The sequence below is a fragment of the Sparus aurata genome, chromosome 24 (assembly GCF_900880675.1).
Source record: "Sparus aurata chromosome 24, fSpaAur1.1, whole genome shotgun sequence".
Taxonomy (NCBI): Eukaryota; Metazoa; Chordata; class Actinopteri; order Spariformes; family Sparidae; genus Sparus; species Sparus aurata.
Window position 1 is genome coordinate 8942652 of NC_044210.1, and position 20487 is coordinate 8963138.

The 20487-nt window shown below is 42.2% G+C and overlaps 2 protein-coding genes across 3 annotated transcripts; both read left to right on the forward strand.

The window, feature by feature from the left end:
* The first annotated feature begins 1127 nt into the window (after positions 1 to 1127).
* ccnt2b (cyclin T2b) lies at positions 1128 to 5399 on the forward strand. Its single transcript, XM_030409962.1, has 7 exons — positions 1128 to 1372; positions 1957 to 2038; positions 2130 to 2258; positions 3478 to 3538; positions 3845 to 3907; positions 4083 to 4458; positions 4720 to 5399. Exons 1-6 carry the CDS (start codon positions 1215 to 1217, stop codon positions 4316 to 4318), a joined length of 729 nt encoding a protein of 242 aa, XP_030265822.1. The 5' UTR covers positions 1128 to 1214; the 3' UTR covers positions 4319 to 4458; positions 4720 to 5399.
* On the forward strand, positions 4654 to 9195 carry LOC115577129 (cyclin-T2-like). 2 transcript variants are annotated; one of them, XM_030409960.1, is made up of 4 exons: positions 4654 to 4791; positions 6590 to 6753; positions 7000 to 7070; positions 7152 to 9195. In XM_030409960.1, exon 4 carries the CDS (start codon positions 7287 to 7289, stop codon positions 8208 to 8210), a length of 924 nt encoding a protein of 307 aa, XP_030265820.1. In that variant the 5' UTR covers positions 4654 to 4791; positions 6590 to 6753; positions 7000 to 7070; positions 7152 to 7286; the 3' UTR covers positions 8211 to 9195. The 2 variants fall into 2 exon arrangements, with proteins under 2 accessions (XP_030265820.1, XP_030265818.1); XM_030409958.1 differs by lacking the exon at positions 4654 to 4791 and having other exon boundaries at positions 5963 to 6753.
* Positions 9196 to 20487: the final 11292 nt, after the last annotated feature.

Here is a 20487-nt window from a genome sequence, read left to right on the forward strand (position 1 = left end):
ATATTAAAAGGTGTCATGTCCCTTTAAAATTACACGATTTAGGTCATACATATGACAGACTATTATAAAAAATACTGTATATTTATGTGCAATTAAGGCAAAAAGAGTGATTCATCATTACTTTTCTTGCTCTGTGGCTGAATGCTCTCGAACATTTTGACACTCAGACAATTAAAAGGTTACATTATCCAGGGAACATGGTTAGAAATGGATGACTGAGAAGAATCCTCATCGGCAGCTTCACATTATCTAACCTTGTGTCAGTTTACAGGCACTCGACTTTTGTTCCTGGTCTCTGCCTCCACTCAGTGGTACACAGAGAGTAATGCAGCCAGATGAAGCTCCACCATGTGGTGTCTCATCCTACATGTGTTGATCTCTCATGGAAGTGTCCCAGCTGTGGGCCGGTTTTCTCATCATATTGATCAAATATTGATGTATTGACTCTTGAGTCCTATTCAAGAGTGTCGATACAACTATTTCTCATTGTGTTTACCATCATATTAAACTGTACAAGGTCCTGTATGTTCTATGGTTTAATCTTTGCAGCAACACATCAATTCATGCCATTTTTGTACGGGAGAAGATGTACGTCAATCTGACCTATCTCTTTTTTGACATTTTTTATTCAAAATGAGGCAACCTTGCCTACCTGAATAATCTACTCATGGCAAGATGGTTCAACCCTTTAACAAAAATCTGCCCCCTAACTATTATTGTGAGTCTGGATCACAAATGGTCTGCTAGAATAAATGTGTCAAGTTGTATAAACTATAGGCTACATTTCATAATTGAAATCAAACTTATACATTAAAAAATGTAATGTCTGAGGTCTCTTTACAGTGAGTAACAATAATGCAACAGGGGCCCAAATTACAGTGGTGCCCCCTAGTGGCTACTGATTGCTGTATTTCAACCCAATTTTCTGTATTTTTATGAATCAACAAGTAAAGAAAACTGGCTGAGGGGCGAAAAACACCCAGGTAATCCATCTGAATTAACGTATTTCCTTGTGACTAAAACGCTATTCGACACAACATCAGTGAGGAGTACCAACAACATGACCTATGTACACCACCAACCACTGGGGGCGCTGTTCACTAAATGGATACCGGTTTCAAATCAGCCTCAGCTGCTAATTTCGTCCTTCCGGTGCCCCCATAGCCCCACTCCCTCCCGATGCTAGCACCGTCGGGCTTGGCTGTGGGAGCGTAATGGCGGTGCACCGGGGACCCTCTACGAAATGGCTCTTCACCCGGGAGCAGCTCGAAAACACACCGTCTCGACGCGGCGGTATAGAGGCTGACAGGGAGCTCTCTTACCGGCAGCAGGCCGCCAACTTAATCCAAGATATAGGCCAGAGACTCAACGTGTATCCTTTCTGAAACGTAGAGGCTAGCTGGCCGACAGACAGACGGGTTAGCTCGAGTTAGCATTAGCTTACAGAAAGGCCGGAGTGGCGAGGCGTGTCACTGTTCACATTTTAACCCTCTAAACACACTCAGAATCTTTCGTTATCATATTTACAGTCCTGTCTGACAAGACGGGCTTTTATATTTGCTAACATTATGTTTATATATAGCCAACTGTTAGCTGGAAGTGTTGAGGCCTGCTTGCTAGCTTAGCTATTGTTTTGTCTCTTCATACTGCAGATTCTATTGTTAGCTTTGTGTGTAATGATACCAGTGACAGACAATTCTTTGCTACTATTTCTATGTGTAACTTTAAGACAATACTACCATACAAACTGAGCAATGCATCGCTAGACAAGTTGAAGCGTGACTTTAATTCGCGCCTGGTTTTTACTTACATGGGGCACGTTTTGCTAGCTGTCCACTAAACGCTAGCTCGATGCTAATGTGTCAAGAATTCTACACTGATGCTGTTGCAGTCATTTTTAATTTTCTTCCATTTTTTCCCCCTGTATATCTGTATATGCCTTAACTGTTTACTCAGCTCTCAATTAATTATCAACACTGCTATAGTATATATGCACAGGTTTTATATGATTCACTCCTTCACCAAATTCCATAGAAATGTAAGTACCACCGCAGTGTTGGCTGATACCATAATTACTGGTGCTTCTAGCTATGAAAAACTGACTTGAGGTTTTTTTTCCCCCTCTTCAGATAATTTCCCAGACTACGTTGTTCCTGGCAGCTAAAGTAGAGGAGCAGCCCAGAAAGCTGGAGCATGTCATTAAAATAGCCCATGCCTGCATTAGCCCACAAGAGCCTGCCCTCGACACTAAGAGCAACGTAAGTAAACTATGACTAAGGAGTGACTTTGGTTTAACTGAAATTACAATGACACATTGTGTGATATTCTTCTGTGTGGACACCGTGTTATGTTACCACCTTTGGCATTGCAGTGCGGCCAAAAATACATAGAGAAGATACGATTATACCCTTAATTTAGGGTGACTCTGAGGTCAGTTTGTATGAAACCAATCCAACCTTGACTTTTCAGCTGATGTTCTTTTTTTTTTCTGGAAGACTTGAGCGCTTCTGTGTCCGCATTGGCAATGCCCTGAGACTTGAGAGAAAACACATCTGCAGATGTAATAACAGTGCAATGGCATAAGTATTTTTGTTAGTCGCTTAGTAACTTGTAAAGCTGCATGGGCAGTTTTGTCACAACAACAATTTGAGGCTTTCTTTGTCCACTCTGACAGTCCATTTAAAATGTGAAGGTTATGGATTCCTTGGACAAAGCAAGGATTTAGAAGTTGTCGCCTTTAGCTCCTCAAGGAAATTGTTTGCCCTATTAAATCTCAGAAAACTGACCAAAAAGGTCAAATGATGAATTGATTAATCGAAACACAATGAGCCTCAGCTACAGTTTGAGGGATAGAAAGTTTATTTGATGATCCTTGCAGCTAAGATTTTGGTATGAAAGACTGTGGTCTACTCAAATGTGTTGTCTGCCTTATTAATCATGTTGACAGATTTGTCGATGGTTGATTTGGTTAACTGAAAATCTGATGGTCTTTTTGTCACAGCGTGCATTCTTTCTTTGTCCAGACGACTGTGCCACAAATCTCAATCCTAAATGGAATGTGTTTTGCATCATAATTTGAATCCAATCCCTACGGACTGTAGTCTTACATTTGCAGATTTTCATGCAGTTGTTAACCTCTGCTTAGTCCAAGCTGTGATGTAAAGGCTATACAGCACAGAAGCAATGTACACGTTCTAACAAATTCATTCATCGTGGACTGTTCAACGTAGGTTAATGCAAACTTCATGGTTATACTACACAAGATGAACATCACACATTCAGTCGAAAACATTCTTCCCACTCACAAATAACTAGTTAAGTCCCTTGGTTGAAAAGGCTGTATTAGGCCCATACTGTAAAGTTTTTATATCGGAGTGGTTCTTCACCCCCTCCTTTACTGTTTTGTCTGCAGAAATGCTGATAAGAAGTTGAATCATCAGTATATGGTTGTGTGTTAATTGATCGATCTTTTTTCAGGCATTCCAGCAGCAGGCACAAGAGCTTGTAGCACTGGAAACAATTGTGCTGCAAACGCTGGGTGAGTGATTCTAAAGCATCAGTACTCCGCGCACTGTATTGTTTTCCCTGCAAGTTAAATTTCTTTCCCGACTTTTACTGTCGGCCATTTTAGCAGCATTATTCTTTTGGAAGGAATAACTGCAAACAACAAAGTTACACAGGTACCACATGGGCATGTTGACTTCGGATATATGAAGTTTTCAAATATTTGACAGGCAACACTTGAGGTTTTTCTCTTTAGTTCACAATATCACACTGAAGTCCTGCCTTTGCTGACATTGTTCTCGCACCAGTGGCTGATCATCATCTAACATCCTGATTGCAGGTTTTGAAATAACAGTTGATCATCCACACACAGATGTTGTGAGGTGTTCCCAGCTAGTGAGAGGTATAACTTTCTTTCTCAGCTTTTCTCACTTTTATATCCAAAGAGAGTCTTCCTTTTTGACAACTTAGTTGTGAAAATGCTAAAGTGCTAGCTTTCATTTGTACAGCTACATTAATGCCAACTTTAAAATGACATTTCACTCAGTTCTAACATGAACTTTCTTCTTCTTTTGCAGCGAGCAAGGATTTGGCACAGACTTCCTATTTCATGGCTACCAACAGGTTATTATCCTGTTCCCATTATTGCACTGTAATGGCACACTATAGCTTCCTGTCCTGCAGGGCCCCCCTTCCTGTGTCCAACGCCCTGTTTGCGCCTGGATCCTGGGAACCCCCAATGTGGGGAAGTACCGGCCAGGCTGCTGTGTGCGGTGTATTGTACAAGGGCTCTGTGTTGGCACATAGGGGTTGAATGCACAATGTGGAGTGTAGTGGTGCTGTTTACCTCTCACGGTTGTTTGGTGCGGAGTGCATATGTCTAAACAAAAAAACTCGAGCGGTAGCCTGAATATAGATTGCCACTAAAGATTCTTATACTTATAAAGTACTTTGGTAAGTATAGTTTACAGTTCTTTTTTTAAGTTGTAAATTCTTTTGCACATTTTCACCCCAAAAGAGCTAACAATGAAACACCAAACTATACTGCAAACTGAACATGTAGTTTTCAGAGATTTTATCAACATAGTTTTTGGTCTTTAAAAGAAGAAATATGGCAGAAATGTCTTCAAGATTTAAATTTAGAGAATCCATAATTGTCCTAACATTGTATTTCAGTAACTGACTTTTGAGGTGATGATTTCACTTGTTTTACAGAAAGTGCTTGTTTGATTTTCAAATCTGGGAGATTGACGTTCCCAGCAGATGGTGGTAGACCTGATCTTTACGGTGACTTTTCTCAATTTGAAGAATGACTTCTAGATTAAAGTGTAGTGACTGTAATAAAATCTGAGAGATGTGTTGATCGTGTTTGGCTGTACCTCTAAAACTAGGCGACACTGAAGTTGTGCCTGCAAGGGCAAGTAAAGTATTAAGATATAAGATGTGGTACTAGTGCAGGTGTTAAGTCGCAGCTGAATCAAGTTATGTAATGTATTGAGTTTTTGTGCACGTTTAGTTTTTTGAATTCCCTCCAAACTCTGAATTAATCTAAAATCACAATTTAGTGACATGTATTTACGCTAGGCTTTTGGATTTATACCACATTCAACTGCCAAACACATCAACATAACTTCTGCTTATTAAGAGAAATAAACTGAAGACTACATTTAGTCCTGGTTTAATTTTCAGTGTAATTTCTGAGATAAATACGGCCCCTGTTTTTTGCAGACTGACTTTTATCACCATGTTGCTCCTACCTGCGTTCTAGTTTCAATCCATGAGAGCCTGTTTGCAGTGTAGTTTGGGATTCAGGGTGCAGAGAAAATTAACCTTAGTAAGGATAAAGGTGCAATGTGTAAGATATGGCCAGAATTTTAGTTTATTTAAAAAAAAAATAGCAGAACATTAATGAAGAAACAACGATGTTTGACATAATTCTGAGATGTCTACGTATTTTGTTGCAGAGACGTCTACTGAAGTTAGCATGCTAACCAGCTAGCTCTGTCAGGTCCTGTCTCTTAATACCACCTTTTACCCCAAGAGGCCATAGCCTGAAATGCCCTGTAGTTTCAGCTGGTAGATGTATGTGAGTAGCAGGTTTGCTCCTTAGTCTAAATAGTAAACAAAATAATAAAAAAACAAATAAAATGTCAAGAAAGGAGATTTTAGTAGACAGATCAACATCCTCTGTTGTGCTGAACAAAGTTGAGCCTAATTGCCCTGTTTCCTCATCATGAAACATTCTTTAATCAACGCCCCTCCCGGCTTCAAACTGATCTGTCAGTCTTGGATGCTCTGTCTAGCCACATTGACTAGGAGGTTGCTGAGACCCGTTGACTTTGTCAGCTTCCCCTGAGATTTGAGCTTGCAGTCCAGGCTGACTTCAGTCAGCTAATAACACCACTAGCGCCGCAGCTAATTGGGCTAATTAGATTATAGCAGCTAGCTATATCCAAAGATGGCTAACAAGTAGAATAGTTGGATGCAGCTGTCAGTTACCCTCAAGTTTTGTCCCTACATTTTTGGATTCTGGCCATATCTTAAAAGTTATACCTTTTTTAAAGCCTAATAATTTGTCTTGGCTACCAACACCAGTGTTTCTCAGTCTCACTTTGAAGTAGCCCAGTAGTGTGTAACTTTCATTTGATTTGATTGTGCAGGAGTAGAGATTTCCTGAGATTAGAGATTGAGAAACACTGATATTGTTTTATACTTTACCTTTTTTTTTTAACCTTAAAATCGAAACACAATACTATGGCCTAATACAGGTTAAGAACATTTACAATTTATATATAATTTGAACTGTACAGTATGTCACACTCATACATTTAGGAACATGTCATAACAAACATAGGTTTTCTTAGATGTTCCAGGTCTGGAAGGTAAGGCTGTGTATATGTGATGTGAAGATAATATTTAATGATGTCACCATTTGTTTTGAGCCATTTGATTGTATGTTAATGCTGCCTTGCTCTTAGCTGTTTTTAATGTAATTTAAAATGTAAAGTGTATACCTTTTATTGGTTGGAAAGCCCTTCCGTTCACAGTTGTATCTTTCTCTTTTGTTTCTTGTCTCCTCCTACAGTTTGCACCTCACCACCTTCTGCCTGCAGTACAGGCCCACAGTCGTCGCATGTGTCTGCATCCACCTGGCCTGTAAGTGGTCCAACTGGGAGATCCCTGTATCAACAGATGGCAAACACTGGTGGGAGTACGTGGACCGCACCGTAACATTACAGCTGCTGGATGGTAAGAGCTTCTGTCGCTGTTTTGCGGTAAAATTTTATATGTATATACATGTTCAGACTTGAGGTATGGTAGACGCTGTGAGCTTTTATTTTCAAAAACCAATCCTGAACTGCTGTCAGTGTTGTCTCGTCTAAACAAATGTCTCCTCCATGATCCTTGGCTAAATTCTATCGGAATTATGCATCAGAAAGGTGTCAAGACTGTGAAGGAGCTAATCAAAGACATTGTTCTCTTCTCTGTTTTCAGAGCTCACGCATGAGTTCCTTCAGATCCTGGAGAAGACGCCCAGCAGACTGAAGAGGATAAGAAACTGGAGGGTATGCCATAAATAAATGTCAAGACATAAATATGACTGGTAGGTGTCAGTATTTCATGTTGATTCCTGTGTTGTTTTGTAGGCCATTCAAGCAGCAAAGAAGCCAAAGATAGATGGCCAACCCGTGGACAGTGCCTACCAGGGGACGTCCTTGGATGGCCTTCCTGGTGTCAACAACTCCTTCTTCCCCTCCACCTCCTCATCAGACTCTTCAGACATGCCCTCCCTGAGCAGCATCGCAGTCCCCTTTGGCTCCTACCAGCCGCTGAGCGACCAGTCAAAGTCCTGTGAATACGACGACTTCTCCGAGCCCCACCCTTCAGACTTCACACTGGTGAAACACGAACCCAAATCTGTAGGTGGGGCAAGTAGTAAACACCAGCAGCTCAGTACAAACGCTGCAGCCTTTTCACGGCCGCAGAAAGTCTTGACTTTGGAAAAGTACAGAGAGAAACATGCGGCGGAGCTGGCCTTGCAGAACGGTATAAAGGAGGAGCCGGGCACAGACATGTACGTGCCTCCTCCGGCTCTGCCCTCGCACCACCACAAGAAACGTTCTCAGCCACAGCAGGCCGGCCAGTCGGGCGACGGCAGGAGAGAAAAGTCCAGCTCTAAAAAGGCTCGGCTGCCTGCTTCTTTCGCTGAGAACGGCTCTGCCAGTAGTGAGGAGCTCAAGATGAGAATCAAAGTTTCATCAGAGCGTCACGGGGGCTCAGAGCAGGGCGGGACTCTGCCTGGCAAAGACAAGCACAAAGAGCACAGCAGCCACCGCCACTCTAAACACGGCCACTCGCACGCTTATTCCCTCAGCGGAAATGGCCGAGGGACAATAGACAACCCTTCTTTATCTATAAGAGCTCCCAGCAGCCACGATGTGAGCTCCTCTGGCTCGTCTCGTAAGAGGCCTCACACCGACGCTGGAAACCACAATCACAACCACCACCACCACACGTCCAAGAGGAGCTCCAAAGGAGGCCTCAACTCGTCCCACTACTCGTCAGAGAGCGGCCAGAGGATGATGGAGCACCACGGCCACGATGGAACCAACGGCTTGCTGACATCCAACGGCCAACACACTGACTACAAAGACACTTTTGACATGCTGGACTCTTTACTAAGTGCCCAAGGAATGAACTTGTAACCCTCGGAGAGATGGCAGTGTTGTCTAGAGTAAGGTATTACCCTGTTTAATAGAATTTTAAAAAATGAATTTATTTGTCTTAAGTTATCTCGCATCGCCCTCAGTCGTGTCTACACACTGATCATTGATGATTCTCGTTAAGCTGTCAATGTAAAATTATATGCATAGAGCTGTGTACTACTAGCTTGCAACAAAAAAAAAACACAATGTTTTGAGAATGCGGCTAGAAAAATGGGATTTTAAACGTTCTTTTATCGCGAGCAGACATGATTTTAACGTGCATGTTTTCGGTCACAAAAGGGAAGACATAGCTAGTGTTCGCAGCCATCGTGACAGTTTACAGACAGTTAATGTTTTATTTTTTTTGTATGTTAAGACATTTTGTTCCACTCAAAATCTCAGGTCTTGAACTTTTTTGATATAAGAATGAATCTTCCTCTGTTTGGGTTTAGTACCTGTATCTGTGGAGATGTATCACCTCGTCCATTTGCTGACGAAGAAGGCAGAACTTTAGTGTCTGTCTTAGAAAACATGGTCTGCTTATATTTCAAAGAGTGCATCAATAGTTCCTAAAAACAATACAAATGCGAGGCCAGCTCCATTTGCTGTATTAGCTGTCTATTGGGACTTCCAAGGCCGCACCTTAACTTAATGTGCAGACTCATTATAGAGCTACAAATGAAGTTTACCTTACATCTGCTGTGAAAGTGCATTTAAGATATATCGGCTAAAATTGCAAAAAGGCCTTGTGATTGTACTCCGTCAATCGCTATCAGTATGATAAATGTTATTAACTATCATAAAATACAGATTTCTAAAATAAGATTGTGTATATAGGACTGTAGGTCAGATTTTAAATCTGTTGGTTTATTGCATCAGTCCAAACCTTTCTCCATTCAGTGTATCATGAGATCTAAAGCAGACTGTATTGATGAACATATCCTCGATTTGTGTATTGGGAGCCCAAATAAAGGTGTAAAAGTGATCTGTTTTTTTTCCCCGTTATCCATCACAGCAATTATTTCCTCTCTGGTGTCTTGATGTGAAACCAGAAACATTGATGCATCTTTTGGGCTTTTGATTACATTAAGTAAACTTGTGTAAAGTGTTTAAACATAACCAAAGGCAAACCTCTTGAACAACTGAAATAGTTACTCATCAACTTTGGAGAGTTTGATTTGAGGGATAGGGCAATATGTAAGAAACTTAACTTCAGAACTATCTAAAATTAACGTATTGTGAACAGAATGGGAAGAAATTACAGTTTTGATGTCATGTCAAAGATGCTTATGTACTGTGTTGCAGAAATATCTACTGAAGTTTGCCTACTAAACAGCTAGCCCTGTCCCTAAGTGTCTGGTTAGACCACTTTACCTCGGGAAGCAAGGGTCATCTTGCCTAGAGTCAGTCCTAGTTTGAGTCACTGTAAATCATCCCCTCCTGGAGGCCTAAAGTTTCTGTGCTAGTGGTTTAACCAACAGTCAGGTATCGGGCTTATTGTCGGAAAAATCTAAAAGGTCCAGCTAACATTCACATGTGAGAAGGTCAAACAAGTGATTGTCACTAGCTGTATGCTGGAAACGTTGCCAGTCGCTAAATCAATTAATTCATTAACCTCAGCTCAGGGGAGAACAGTAAGGTAATAAAAAAAATAAAAAAAACCTGAGATGACACCTGCACCATCTCCAGTTGGTGAAAGCAAAACCCATTTGCTGAAGGAGGTAATGAGGTGTGGTTGAAGGTGCTTTTTAATAAATAATTTTTACATGTTGCATGAAATTTAATCCGTTTTTAAATGAATTACATGAATTGCTTCCAGGCCATTTTGAAGCAAAACTGTACTTTTTGTTCCAGCTTTGGAAATTATCTTTCTTCTGGGGCAGGAAAAAAAAAACAGAAAAGAATGAAAAGAGGCCCTCTATGGCTTTCGACCACATCTTGCGGTCGTCCTCTGTGGGTGCAGTTTGCTCAGGTGTGGCGATGGCCCAGTTTGCCATCTCTCTATTGTTAAGTCATATTGCTTTTGCTCTCAGTTGTCTCAGAGAGGAAGACGTTGTTACGCCGTTGAAAGCCAGTGAGTGGACTCTGAGTAAAGAATTTGTTTTTGAGGTCTATCCAATTGCTATCCATTTAACATAGCCAACGTTTAAAGGTCCAGTCTGAGTATTTAGAGGGATCAGCTGGCAGAAATGGAATTTATTTTTCATAATTGGTTTATAATCACTACAAAAATTATGGTGTTTAGCAAGACCTTAGAAGGAGGCAGCCTGCAATGGACAAACCAAACAAAAACCTACATTTAATAGTGATCATAAAGAGCGCATCCCCAAAAAACACTGCAGAACAAGCAGAACAGGCCTTACACCTCATTCGATGGGAAGTAATCTGGATCACCTTGACTTAAGTTCCCCTCTTGAGTTTAAAAACGCCATCCTTGGTGCAAAAGGTACAAAAAAACCAAACAATTTTAAGCCCCTAATTTTGGCCTGGAAACCACATATAGCGTGCAAAAATGAAAAGAACTGCCAAATCATGCAGATGGTTTAATCCCAGCCTCATAACGTTGGATTTATTCCCCATTGAATATAAGCCCTCGCTGCGTTTGAAGATAAAACAGTCATTTGTCAAATGCTGCCAAGGACGATTCTCGTCAAAACTGCAAATACAATGGTCACCCTCCTGCTGTTTGTTTCCTTATATATGGTAGATTGATTAATTGATTATGTCACCGGGCTACTTACTGAACAGCCGTGATCACATTAAATCACCGTAACATCAGCTTCCGTTGTCCGGAAGAGCTGCACTGCACCTCAAATCGAGCGCTGTTGGGTTGCCGTGTTGCTGAATTAGATATGCTAATGGCAGGCATTGTTGGAAAATACATTTTGAGCCACTGCATGAGCAGAAAATGTAAGCAAGCTTGGGCTTTTAGATTATTGCATTTTGCAAGACTTTGTCTCTTATCCACGGTAGAATCTATGGGAGAATGATGTCATCTTTTTTCTCCCTTATATAAATTACAATGAGGGCACTGCTTCTTTTGTTCTCGCAAAATAGGAACGAGCAGCAGAGACGGTGAAACCTGCCATTTATCCCCTCCAACAATGCTCGAGAGGGTTCCAAGGTTCAGCTTTGGACTTTACACTCTCGCACAATGCAGCGTTGATGCTTCGTTTGTGGGTGGAACATAAAAACCCCGTTCCTGATAATTAACTAGCACCCTCAGAGCAGACGCAGCGTTTTCACCAAGTATTACCTTCTAATTTTAGCGTGGAAGACAATGGGGAAATTCAGCGGGAAGACGTCAGTGAAAATTCAACCATCTGGACGTTCTCGCATGCTGGTGGGAGGGTGATGATTTATTTTCAGCAACCTCTCGGAGCTGAATAAGAGACGCCTACTGCTCGGGAAAAAAAAAATTCCGCAGAGGGGAAGAGATATGAGAGCGGCTTTTGTGAGCAACAAATCCCAGAATTAAGAGCCATCTGAAAGGAAAACACCGTCCAAGCTCTAATTACAACTCAAAAGACAGGAGCGTTGTGTGGCTGTGTGCAGGTCCCAGAGGTCCAAAGACACAAATGCTATTATAGTCATGATTGTTGCAGCAGGTAAGACAGCAAATTAAAAGTTTACGGTTGATTAAGTTACATTTTAAAGACGTTTCCTCATTTAAGTGAAAGGTGCACTATATATGTAGAATTTTTAATCTAAAGAAAATGATCTTCACTGACTATTTCTTTTTTTATGCCTAAATAAATTAAAACAAACTCAGTTTTTTGACTGTTATGTGTCATACTGTTTTACTTCGTTTATATGTGGCGGACCCTGCCACCTTTCCAGCTCCAAACAGTGTTCTGGGGACCTTATTTTCCTCCCGAGTACAGCTTGTTCATTCACTTATGGAAAAAGTAGATTTTTCTCGTTGTGTATTGTTACATTGAGTTTGAATTTCTTCTCCAAAAACTACACAGTCCCCCTTCAAGTCACCAAGCTGCTGGATGCTAAAAGATGACAAGAGAATGGTTCTGTCTGGGATATGAATAATATCAGCAGAATTGCCGGTTCTGATGTACAGCAAACACCTTTTCTTCATGTCGTAACCTGCCTGATTCATATCTGCTCTACCGCCTCTTGTACACTAGATGGCAGTGTTAGCTTTGGCCTTTAGCGGCAGCATCAGCAACACGCACAAACACCCGGCATCATTTTCTCAGATTTTTTTTTAGAGGAAATTTTTATTTTTTTAAAAAAGCAAACAAGACGCAGCGTTGAATAACCTTGGAAAAAAAAGGGGAAAAAAAAAAAAGGACGCAGCTTTTCATGCCATAAATTCAAGGTGCCTCTCAGCACACTTTGTGATCCTCCAGTCGCAACCATCACACACACACACGTGTCGCCTCGCCACCGTCACAAACTTTGGACTTGATCCATCTAATTAACAGATTCAGATAACTGTCGGACGGCGGCGGCTCAGAGGCATTCCAGGAAATGTCACGACACTCGGTAATTTCGGCGGTGGAGTTGATCAAAAGGCCTTTGCAGGGTAGCATATGGTGCACTTATACCCATATGAGTCTTAATGCAAATGATGCCCAGGAAATTGTGCGGGAAAAGTGGCATAATTATAAGCCATTGAAAGTCCATTGTCATTCCTGTCTGAGAGGTCTCTCTTGAAAAATCAGGAGCTGATGGAAACCCCTCTAAGTACCTGAGATAGAGCCGGAGGGGGAAAATGACTGGGCTTGGGCTACCATTATGCCATGGTAGCGCAATTATATCCAATGATTGGCAGGAGCATAAATTAGCCTCTGTCTTCGTGGTGTGGTTTACTTTTTGTTTCCGACCGGTGCTAACTTATCCCTTTTTCGCCCCACCCCAGCCCAAAAACAAAAAAATCTGCAGCGCTCTCTTTAGCCAGCTGTTCTCAGTGAAAAACAAGACATTATTTCACAGTTTTCCTCTGTAATTATTCCCTTTACTACCCCAGTTTATTTCTCCGCCCGATGCAAATGCATCCTCTCGTGGCCTGAACACCAGAGATTCATGTTTGCGGTGGGAACCGCAGAGCACCAGCTGTCCTTTAAAAAGAGACAGCTTTAAAAAAAAAAAAAAAAAAGAACGCACACACACACATACACACAGTTGATGTGAAATGTCTTCCTCCCTACTCGCCCCCAATCATCAATAATTCACCGGCTTCGACATTTGAACTAATTACGGTGCACCAATGGCCTATTTGAGCAGGGTCCTGTCAGATGAAAGCTGCTCGGTCCTTCCTGTCAGCGGTGGAGGCAGCAGAACGAAGCGACAGCAAGTGGAGGCTGAAGCCATTAAAATGAACGGAAAGCACCTCTAACAATCATACACCTCTGACACACACACACACAAACAGGAAGTGCCGTCTCTCTCTCTCTCTCTTTCTCTCTCTCTCTCTCTCTCACACACACACACTTAATGTCGTCCTTTGCTGCCTTGCAAAACACACAAATAAAAGGATGAAAAAAATAAAATACATGAATCGCTGCCTCACACACACCCACACTCATACAGACACATACAGACATGCATAAACATGATGTGCTACAGTAGCTCACACAAGCATAAACACAACACACACACACACACGCGGTGACGTGCCCGCCACCTGTGTGGGTTGTTTGGCCTCCTCATCCAGACCTCTCTGGTTTTAATTAGCCTGCCGCTGAAGTGTTTTCCTTTTTATACTCTCTGAAGGGCGATGATAACGGCTACAGCCTGAGATGGAGGCTCTCCGCTGGTTTGTTTCATTAGGGAGAGCATAATGACCCTGCAATCACAACACCAAGAAAATACCTACCCTAATAATTATTTTCCTCCTAATGGTTCAGTTTAGACTCTGCTATGGCTTTTGTCATCACAGCCACAACAACTGAAAAAGGATTTCTCGTAATGGTGCACGGGCAAGACGCTAATCCAGCTCCGTCCAAAGCGAGAGAGATCCTACCTGCACCTCTGAAGCTGGCAAATTAACATGTGATATAACATTTAACCCCTGTAGCGCAGCAACCGCTAGCTGATTCCCCCCGGCTAGGTTAAGCTAATCACCTCCTGGTTCTAGCCTCACACGTAGCACACAGACACAACACTGGTGCTGGATTTTCTCACGTTACGCTTACACGTTTTTGGATTCATTTTACTGCTGCATCAATGGGCGTGTTGCGTTTTGATGCTAAAGGTAAGCTAATTTTAACTACTTTATATACTACAGCAATGCATCATATTCTGTTATATTAAAACATGAATGCAGCTTGTGATGTACACAACACTCCCCCCCGACGCAGGAGTTGTTGGAAACCGGAACAGCTAAAAGGAGAGGGAATATTGGGACGTAACTTCAAATAAATGCTAATAATGCTAAAGTCTGAAGAGTTAGCTTCCCTATCCCTATCAAAGGACCGAGTTACCGTTATAACAATCAGTGAGTAATGACAAAAAATAGACAAACCTGGCTCATAGATTCAGAATACTATAAAGTCGACAAAGACGAGGCGAGACAGAGTTTTTTAAGAGATGGCAGTGACCTCACAAAAACATGCAATTCATTAATTTTGTTTGCTTGTTTTGGAGGAGGCTCCTCAATAGAAAAGGGGTTTTTTCCTTTGCCCAGAACATAATAAATAAAGGAGTAGACTTTGTGCAACAAAATAAGCTCTGGTGTCGAACTGAAGCCTGTTTATATGTTGGATCTAAGCCTCTGCCAGCCTCAAGTAGCATCAGGACTCAGCACAGAAATATACTGAGGTCAGACCTTTCAAATATTTGAAAATGATCAATGCAAATTTGAAACTGCCTGGACTGGCTTTGATGTAGAAAGAAGTTGCTGTAGAGCAAACAAAGTTATATACAAACATGAATACACATCTACAACTCTGCAGAGGTTTATTCTGTTTGGAACAGTATCCCAACCTTTTTGACCTTTAATCTGACATTCTGATTGGCCAGATTGTTCTTACAATGATTATTTGACGCAGGGAATGCCAATCAAATTCACTCACGATCACCAAGCTGTTACAAGTTCGCAGACGCCCGGGACTTAACGCGACAGAAGCGGCTACTCCAGGTTTGACGAACCAGGTTTTTCTTCCGTTGGAGATACAGCTGGGTGTCATCGGCGTAGCCGCGCAACAAAATGTTATGGATTATGTGGCGGAGTGGGAGTATGAGGAGGAGGAGGATGAGTTGGGTTATTGAGAAAGCTGAATTGGAGAGGTAGGAGTCGAGGCTTTCCAAAGCTGGATTTGGGTCGACAGAGCATAGAAATCTGGTTTTCTGTGTGCGCAGTGGCAGGGTGAAGCGGCGGGGGTGCTGCCAAGGGTTTATTGATATTTTAAGGTGAAGCAGCGCGGATGAAAATAGTGACTCTGGTTTCAGCTTTGAGTTATGATAATGGTATCTTGCTTCCATAACTGCTGCAGTTTCATAAAATATATTACACAATAATGACAAGCAATAAAAAAAACTATATGTTTTTCTACCATGCTGAGCCAGACAAGCACAGCAGGTAGAAAAAGCTGCAGTATGAAAATGTCGCGCATTTGATTCCATACTTAAGATTTTTCTCTTTGTTCACCTAATGTCAAGTATTACAGCGCTGACACTGAGGCGATGACGCCGGAAGACTGGAAACATCTGTAATCTTCTATCAACGTGTCCTCAACAACAGAAGTATGTTTGTGTGTGTGTGTGTGTGCACGAGACAGCGATCTGTGCTTTTGTGTGTGCATTTGTGGGCGTAACAAAGCTAATCCTCAGTGTGTGTGTGTGTGTTTGTGTGCGTGTCTGAGAGCAAATATCCAAAAGATGAGATGCACCTGCTGCCGGGTAATTCCTCCAGTGTGTGTGTGTGTGTGTGTGTGTGTGTGTTCATGCCCTCTTATTATCTCGCTTTTCTTCCTTTCGAATCGGCCTCTTGTTGATTTGACGAAAGCTCGATCACTCGATCGTTCTGACGCGATCAATAGCTTCAGCATATTTGTATCTTTGGACAGTGCACTCATATTAAGTCACTGTAAACGTATGCATAAAGATGCTGCATCTTTATTTGCTCTATTTTGCTGAATATGTCTGATTGTTGTGTTTACTGCACATTTTACTACTCTCTATCTGCCTCTTTTGCTCCGTAGCCAAAGCAAGCAGATTCCCCACAGACATTATTAAAATTTCATCGGAATTTAACTGATCTATTAAGGAGCCCCAACCATGATGCTGCACGTTATGAAAAGAAATGTACTGCAGACAAATGTGAATGGATGCAAGGATCAAATAATTAGACAGCACTGCTGCGACTAACACTAACTGGGTTTAGGTTGGAGGAAGATGGAAGGATCTTTCGGTAAAGACGATCTTGAAAGATATGAAGGTCAGAGGACTCTCAGGTCGTTAGTATGCCTCAAACAAAGTGCTTGTTGGATTGTTCAGCAGCGTCTGAAACCCCCTCCTACCTTTCCAACAGTGGAATCCACAGGGGCAACAATCAATTGAATGCCCTCAAGGAAACGCCGTTCAAAACTGAGTGCCATTATCCCCATTTGTAGATTGATTGTGTCTTTTCCCTCTCTATGACATGCCCGGTCGCCAGGCAAGGACATTGAAATTGGTTAATTTTACACTTAATGACAGTGTTTGCTAACGCCAATCCTTGCTTCCTAGAATATCTGAGCTTGGCAATCATGGTATGGTTGAGGTGAGGGAAAAATTGTGATTGAGGCAAATAAGCGACAGTAAAAAGGAATAGTTCCAACATTTTAGGAACTTGTTTGCTTTTTTTTTTTTCAGACCATTTGAAAAGAAAATTCACACCACCCGAATGTCAAGCTACAGTCGGGAGATGATTAGCCTAGCGTAGCATACCAGACTGGAAGCAAGGGGAGCAACGAGCATGGCTCTGTCCAAAAGATAACACCATCCACCTACATAGACGTCTAAAGGTCATGACATATTGTATGTACGTGTTATATTGTATATAACCCATGGATTATGTGGTCAATGTGCTATAGCCATGGTTAAACTCATCATGATGTCACCCATTCGTATGTGGACTATGATATTAAAGCCAAGCGAGTTTGGCTTCATGGCCTTTGCCCTTTTTGTTTTTCGGGACCAGAAGTGACCAGAGGGACAAACTAGGGAAGATATTCTGATCCGGATCTGACTGAGAACCCGAGGACACGCCATAGTAGCGACTTGTCAATCGCAATGTGGCCGACCCCTAAAGCAAACCTTGTACAAGGCTTTACAAAATGAACATCATGCTGTAATGAAGAAGACTTGAAACTTACGTTTATGACCACAAATCCAGTAGAAAACATTCTAGGACTTTCTGCCGGGTGGTGCCCCACCTCATAAAGCTGGTGCCTTTTTTATTTCTTTTTTGCCCCTGCCCCGCAAACATCCTTAGTCTGTCACTGGTGTCTGCATCCATTACTGACCACATCCTGTCATTTCATCATGGTTACAATTATGTCTGGGAACAATAGGTTAAACAAACAGTAGCAGAGCGAATACTGGAATATTTATCCTGTTCGAATATGATTTATATCTCAGCCGGGTGCAGCGACCTCACGGTGACAACAAGACTTTTGTGCATCCTGCAGTGGCACCGCATTTAAACGATAAGATGACAAAACGGGTCATAACATTGGCCATCCAGCGCCTCTCAGACACTGACCACCTGATTTTCTGTTAGTTATTTGCTGCTAGCAGTGTTGCATTTTCACCATCACACCTGATACGAATCTAGGACATCATGTGTTCAAAACTACCCCTCCAAAAAAAGTTATCCGACGCCATGGACTTACATAAACACTGGCACGACGTTAACGCAATTATTACACTCTCAGGAATAACCGCGGATGCTTCTGCCTTGTGTTAAATGGTCCAACTCGCATTTCCAGGTATATCCGAACACCTCGTTCCCTTTCATCGCGGCTGGCAAACCTGCCCCGCTATCACATAATTAAATAAGATTTATATCATCACATAGAATAATTCTGTGTGGGCTGATGATGGTGAATGTCGCTATAGCCAAGCCCCCACCCCCCCCCACCAACTCTCTTTTTTTTTTTTATTGCACCAGCCCACTCACACAGTAATTGAGAAACTGGCATAGCTGAATATACAGGGAAAAAACGGGAAAAAAAAGTGGTGTGGGTGTGAAGATGTCCACAGTTGAGTGGCCAAATGCAACCCACTCTAACAGCCAATTGTGAGAGTACTTATCAATAAATTTCAATGGACGTTTGTCACACAGGTATAATTGACTTTGCATCAGAATGAAGTCAGATTTCCATATATGATGAAAGATTGATGATAGCGTTTCACTATACATTTCCATTAATTTCCATTTAGCAGCAGTGAGTGACATCGTTTTCATATTTTTTTGTGTCTTTTGCTACAAAACATTCATGATATCATAAACAAAGAAGGCAAGGTGGTGACAGTGATTAAACTATCTGCTCTTCAGTGGATTAATAGGCTTAGCTCTTTGCTGGTGAGGGAGGGGAAGGCCGCACAGTAGCTTACATCACAGCTTCAAACAGCCCTAATGGAAAAAAAGTCCATTTAAATGCCGATATAACTTCACAGAACGTGAATAACTGTGCTGAGAAAAGGTGTTTCCATCCTTCCTTCCTGATTTCATCGGACTAATTTGGTAACTCAAAAAGCCTCCGCCAACGCTGAACAACTCTCCAACTTACACCCGAAAAAAAATCGCTCCTAACACTTCCGACTCGAGTTAAACTCGCTTCGTGGCCTTTTCAAACTTATCCCAAACTTTTGGAATCGACTTGCTAGTTTTATAATTACAGCTACAAGGTGATAATAGTCTAGTGGCAGAAATCCCAGATCTGGACCACCACCAAAGGCGAATCAATTGTTGCCGAGACCAAAGCCAATCTGTCCACCGATATCCACTGAAAGGCGTTCATACAGTTTGAGAAATAACAACCTTTCAGCGCGGAAGGTTGCTTATTTTGCTGTTGATTCCCTGTTTAATATACGACAAAATCTGCAAACCTGTAGCTCCGTTTCAGATGCACGATGATGTGCGAGAAGGTGAGCCGCGTGCAGGTGAATCGGGCCGAGGTTCCCTTCTGGCATCCATAAAGCATCACACACTCTAATCTGAAATGCAAAGAGGCTGAGAGCAGATGAACCGAAGTGAAGTTTGAGGTGCCAGGAATCCGCAAAATGTTTGACTGGAAACTAAAAAAAGACTGCTTTAGTAGATGTGATCCAAACATGTTTTTCGCCAGCTGGAAAGAAGCGGCCACAAAGAGGACAGGCGGTTGATATTCTCCCTGCAATGACTGAAACGTGCCTAAATTTGGGCTTTCGCATGACTGTGTGGAAGTGTGGGTAAATACGCAGGCAAACTAAAGAAAACGATGGGGACATTTTCCGCAGATTCCTTCGGCTGACTCCGTCGCCCCCTGCATTGATCTGTGACAAGATACCCGCCGCTGTTCGGGTTGCTCATGCCGTGTGTTCAAGGCATTATGGGGATGTTGTACGGATGGAGCGCAGGGCTGATGGAAGACAGTCGCAATCGCCCTCTTCTCATTAGACACAGGGCTGTCTGTGCTCATTAGGCCGGCAGCAGCGCAGCGGGGATCTATTCTCCTGAGGTGACCAAAGGTGCTTACACAGACCTTCCAAGTCTCAGTAATGATGCCCCAGACCTGTCACTCTTGTCACACGACTGACATGACCTTTTTCTGGCTCGTGCGCCGAAAAGGTAAAAAAAATAAAAAAAATAAAAATCCTAATTTCACACGATGAGGCAAGAGACGTCCTCTTTTGCCCACCCGAAATGTATCGAATCTGCCCGTTTCTTTTAACACCGCTGAACTTTCCACTAAATTCAACAAAGGTGATTTCCTGCGAATTTATCGGCGAATTTAAGTGATTGCGATTCAGGGTTTTAATCCGAGCACAAAAGCCAGACCTTGCCATTAAGACCTATAAAGCGCGGGCATGCTGAGCCGCGACGGAGCGGCTGAATAGATGTCTGGGAGCAATCAATGAAAGATGGCTGATCAATGGCCGCAAAATGAAATGGGAGATGAAAAGATGTCTTTTAAGGCTCATGAAAGGGGGACTTGTCGGAGGGCGTTTTGTTCTGCTTTCCATTTCTAACCTCAATCTTCTGAACACGGCGCGCATGAAAAGGGAGAAAACGGTTGCGCTGCAGCACACTGTGGCTTTATTCCACTGATGTCAAGAGCCATTAGGGCTT

What these genes read in the sequence shown, in the direction of transcription:
- ccnt2b (XM_030409962.1), top strand. Translation starts at nt 1,215, where the DNA reads ATGGCGGTGCACCGGGGACCCTCTACGAAATGGCTCTTCACCCGGGAG. An exon ending in CCCTCGACACTAAGAGCAAC is followed by an intron (nt 2,259 to 3,477) that starts GTAAGTAAACTA and finishes ATCTTTTTTCAG; the next exon opens with GCATTCCAGCAGCAGGCACA. An exon ending in AATTGTGCTGCAAACGCTGG is followed by an intron (nt 3,539 to 3,844) that starts GTGAGTGATTCT and finishes TCCTGATTGCAG; the next exon opens with GTTTTGAAATAACAGTTGAT.
- LOC115577129 (XM_030409960.1), top strand. Translation starts at nt 7,287, where the DNA reads ATGCCCTCCCTGAGCAGCATCGCAGTCCCCTTTGGCTCCTACCAGCCG.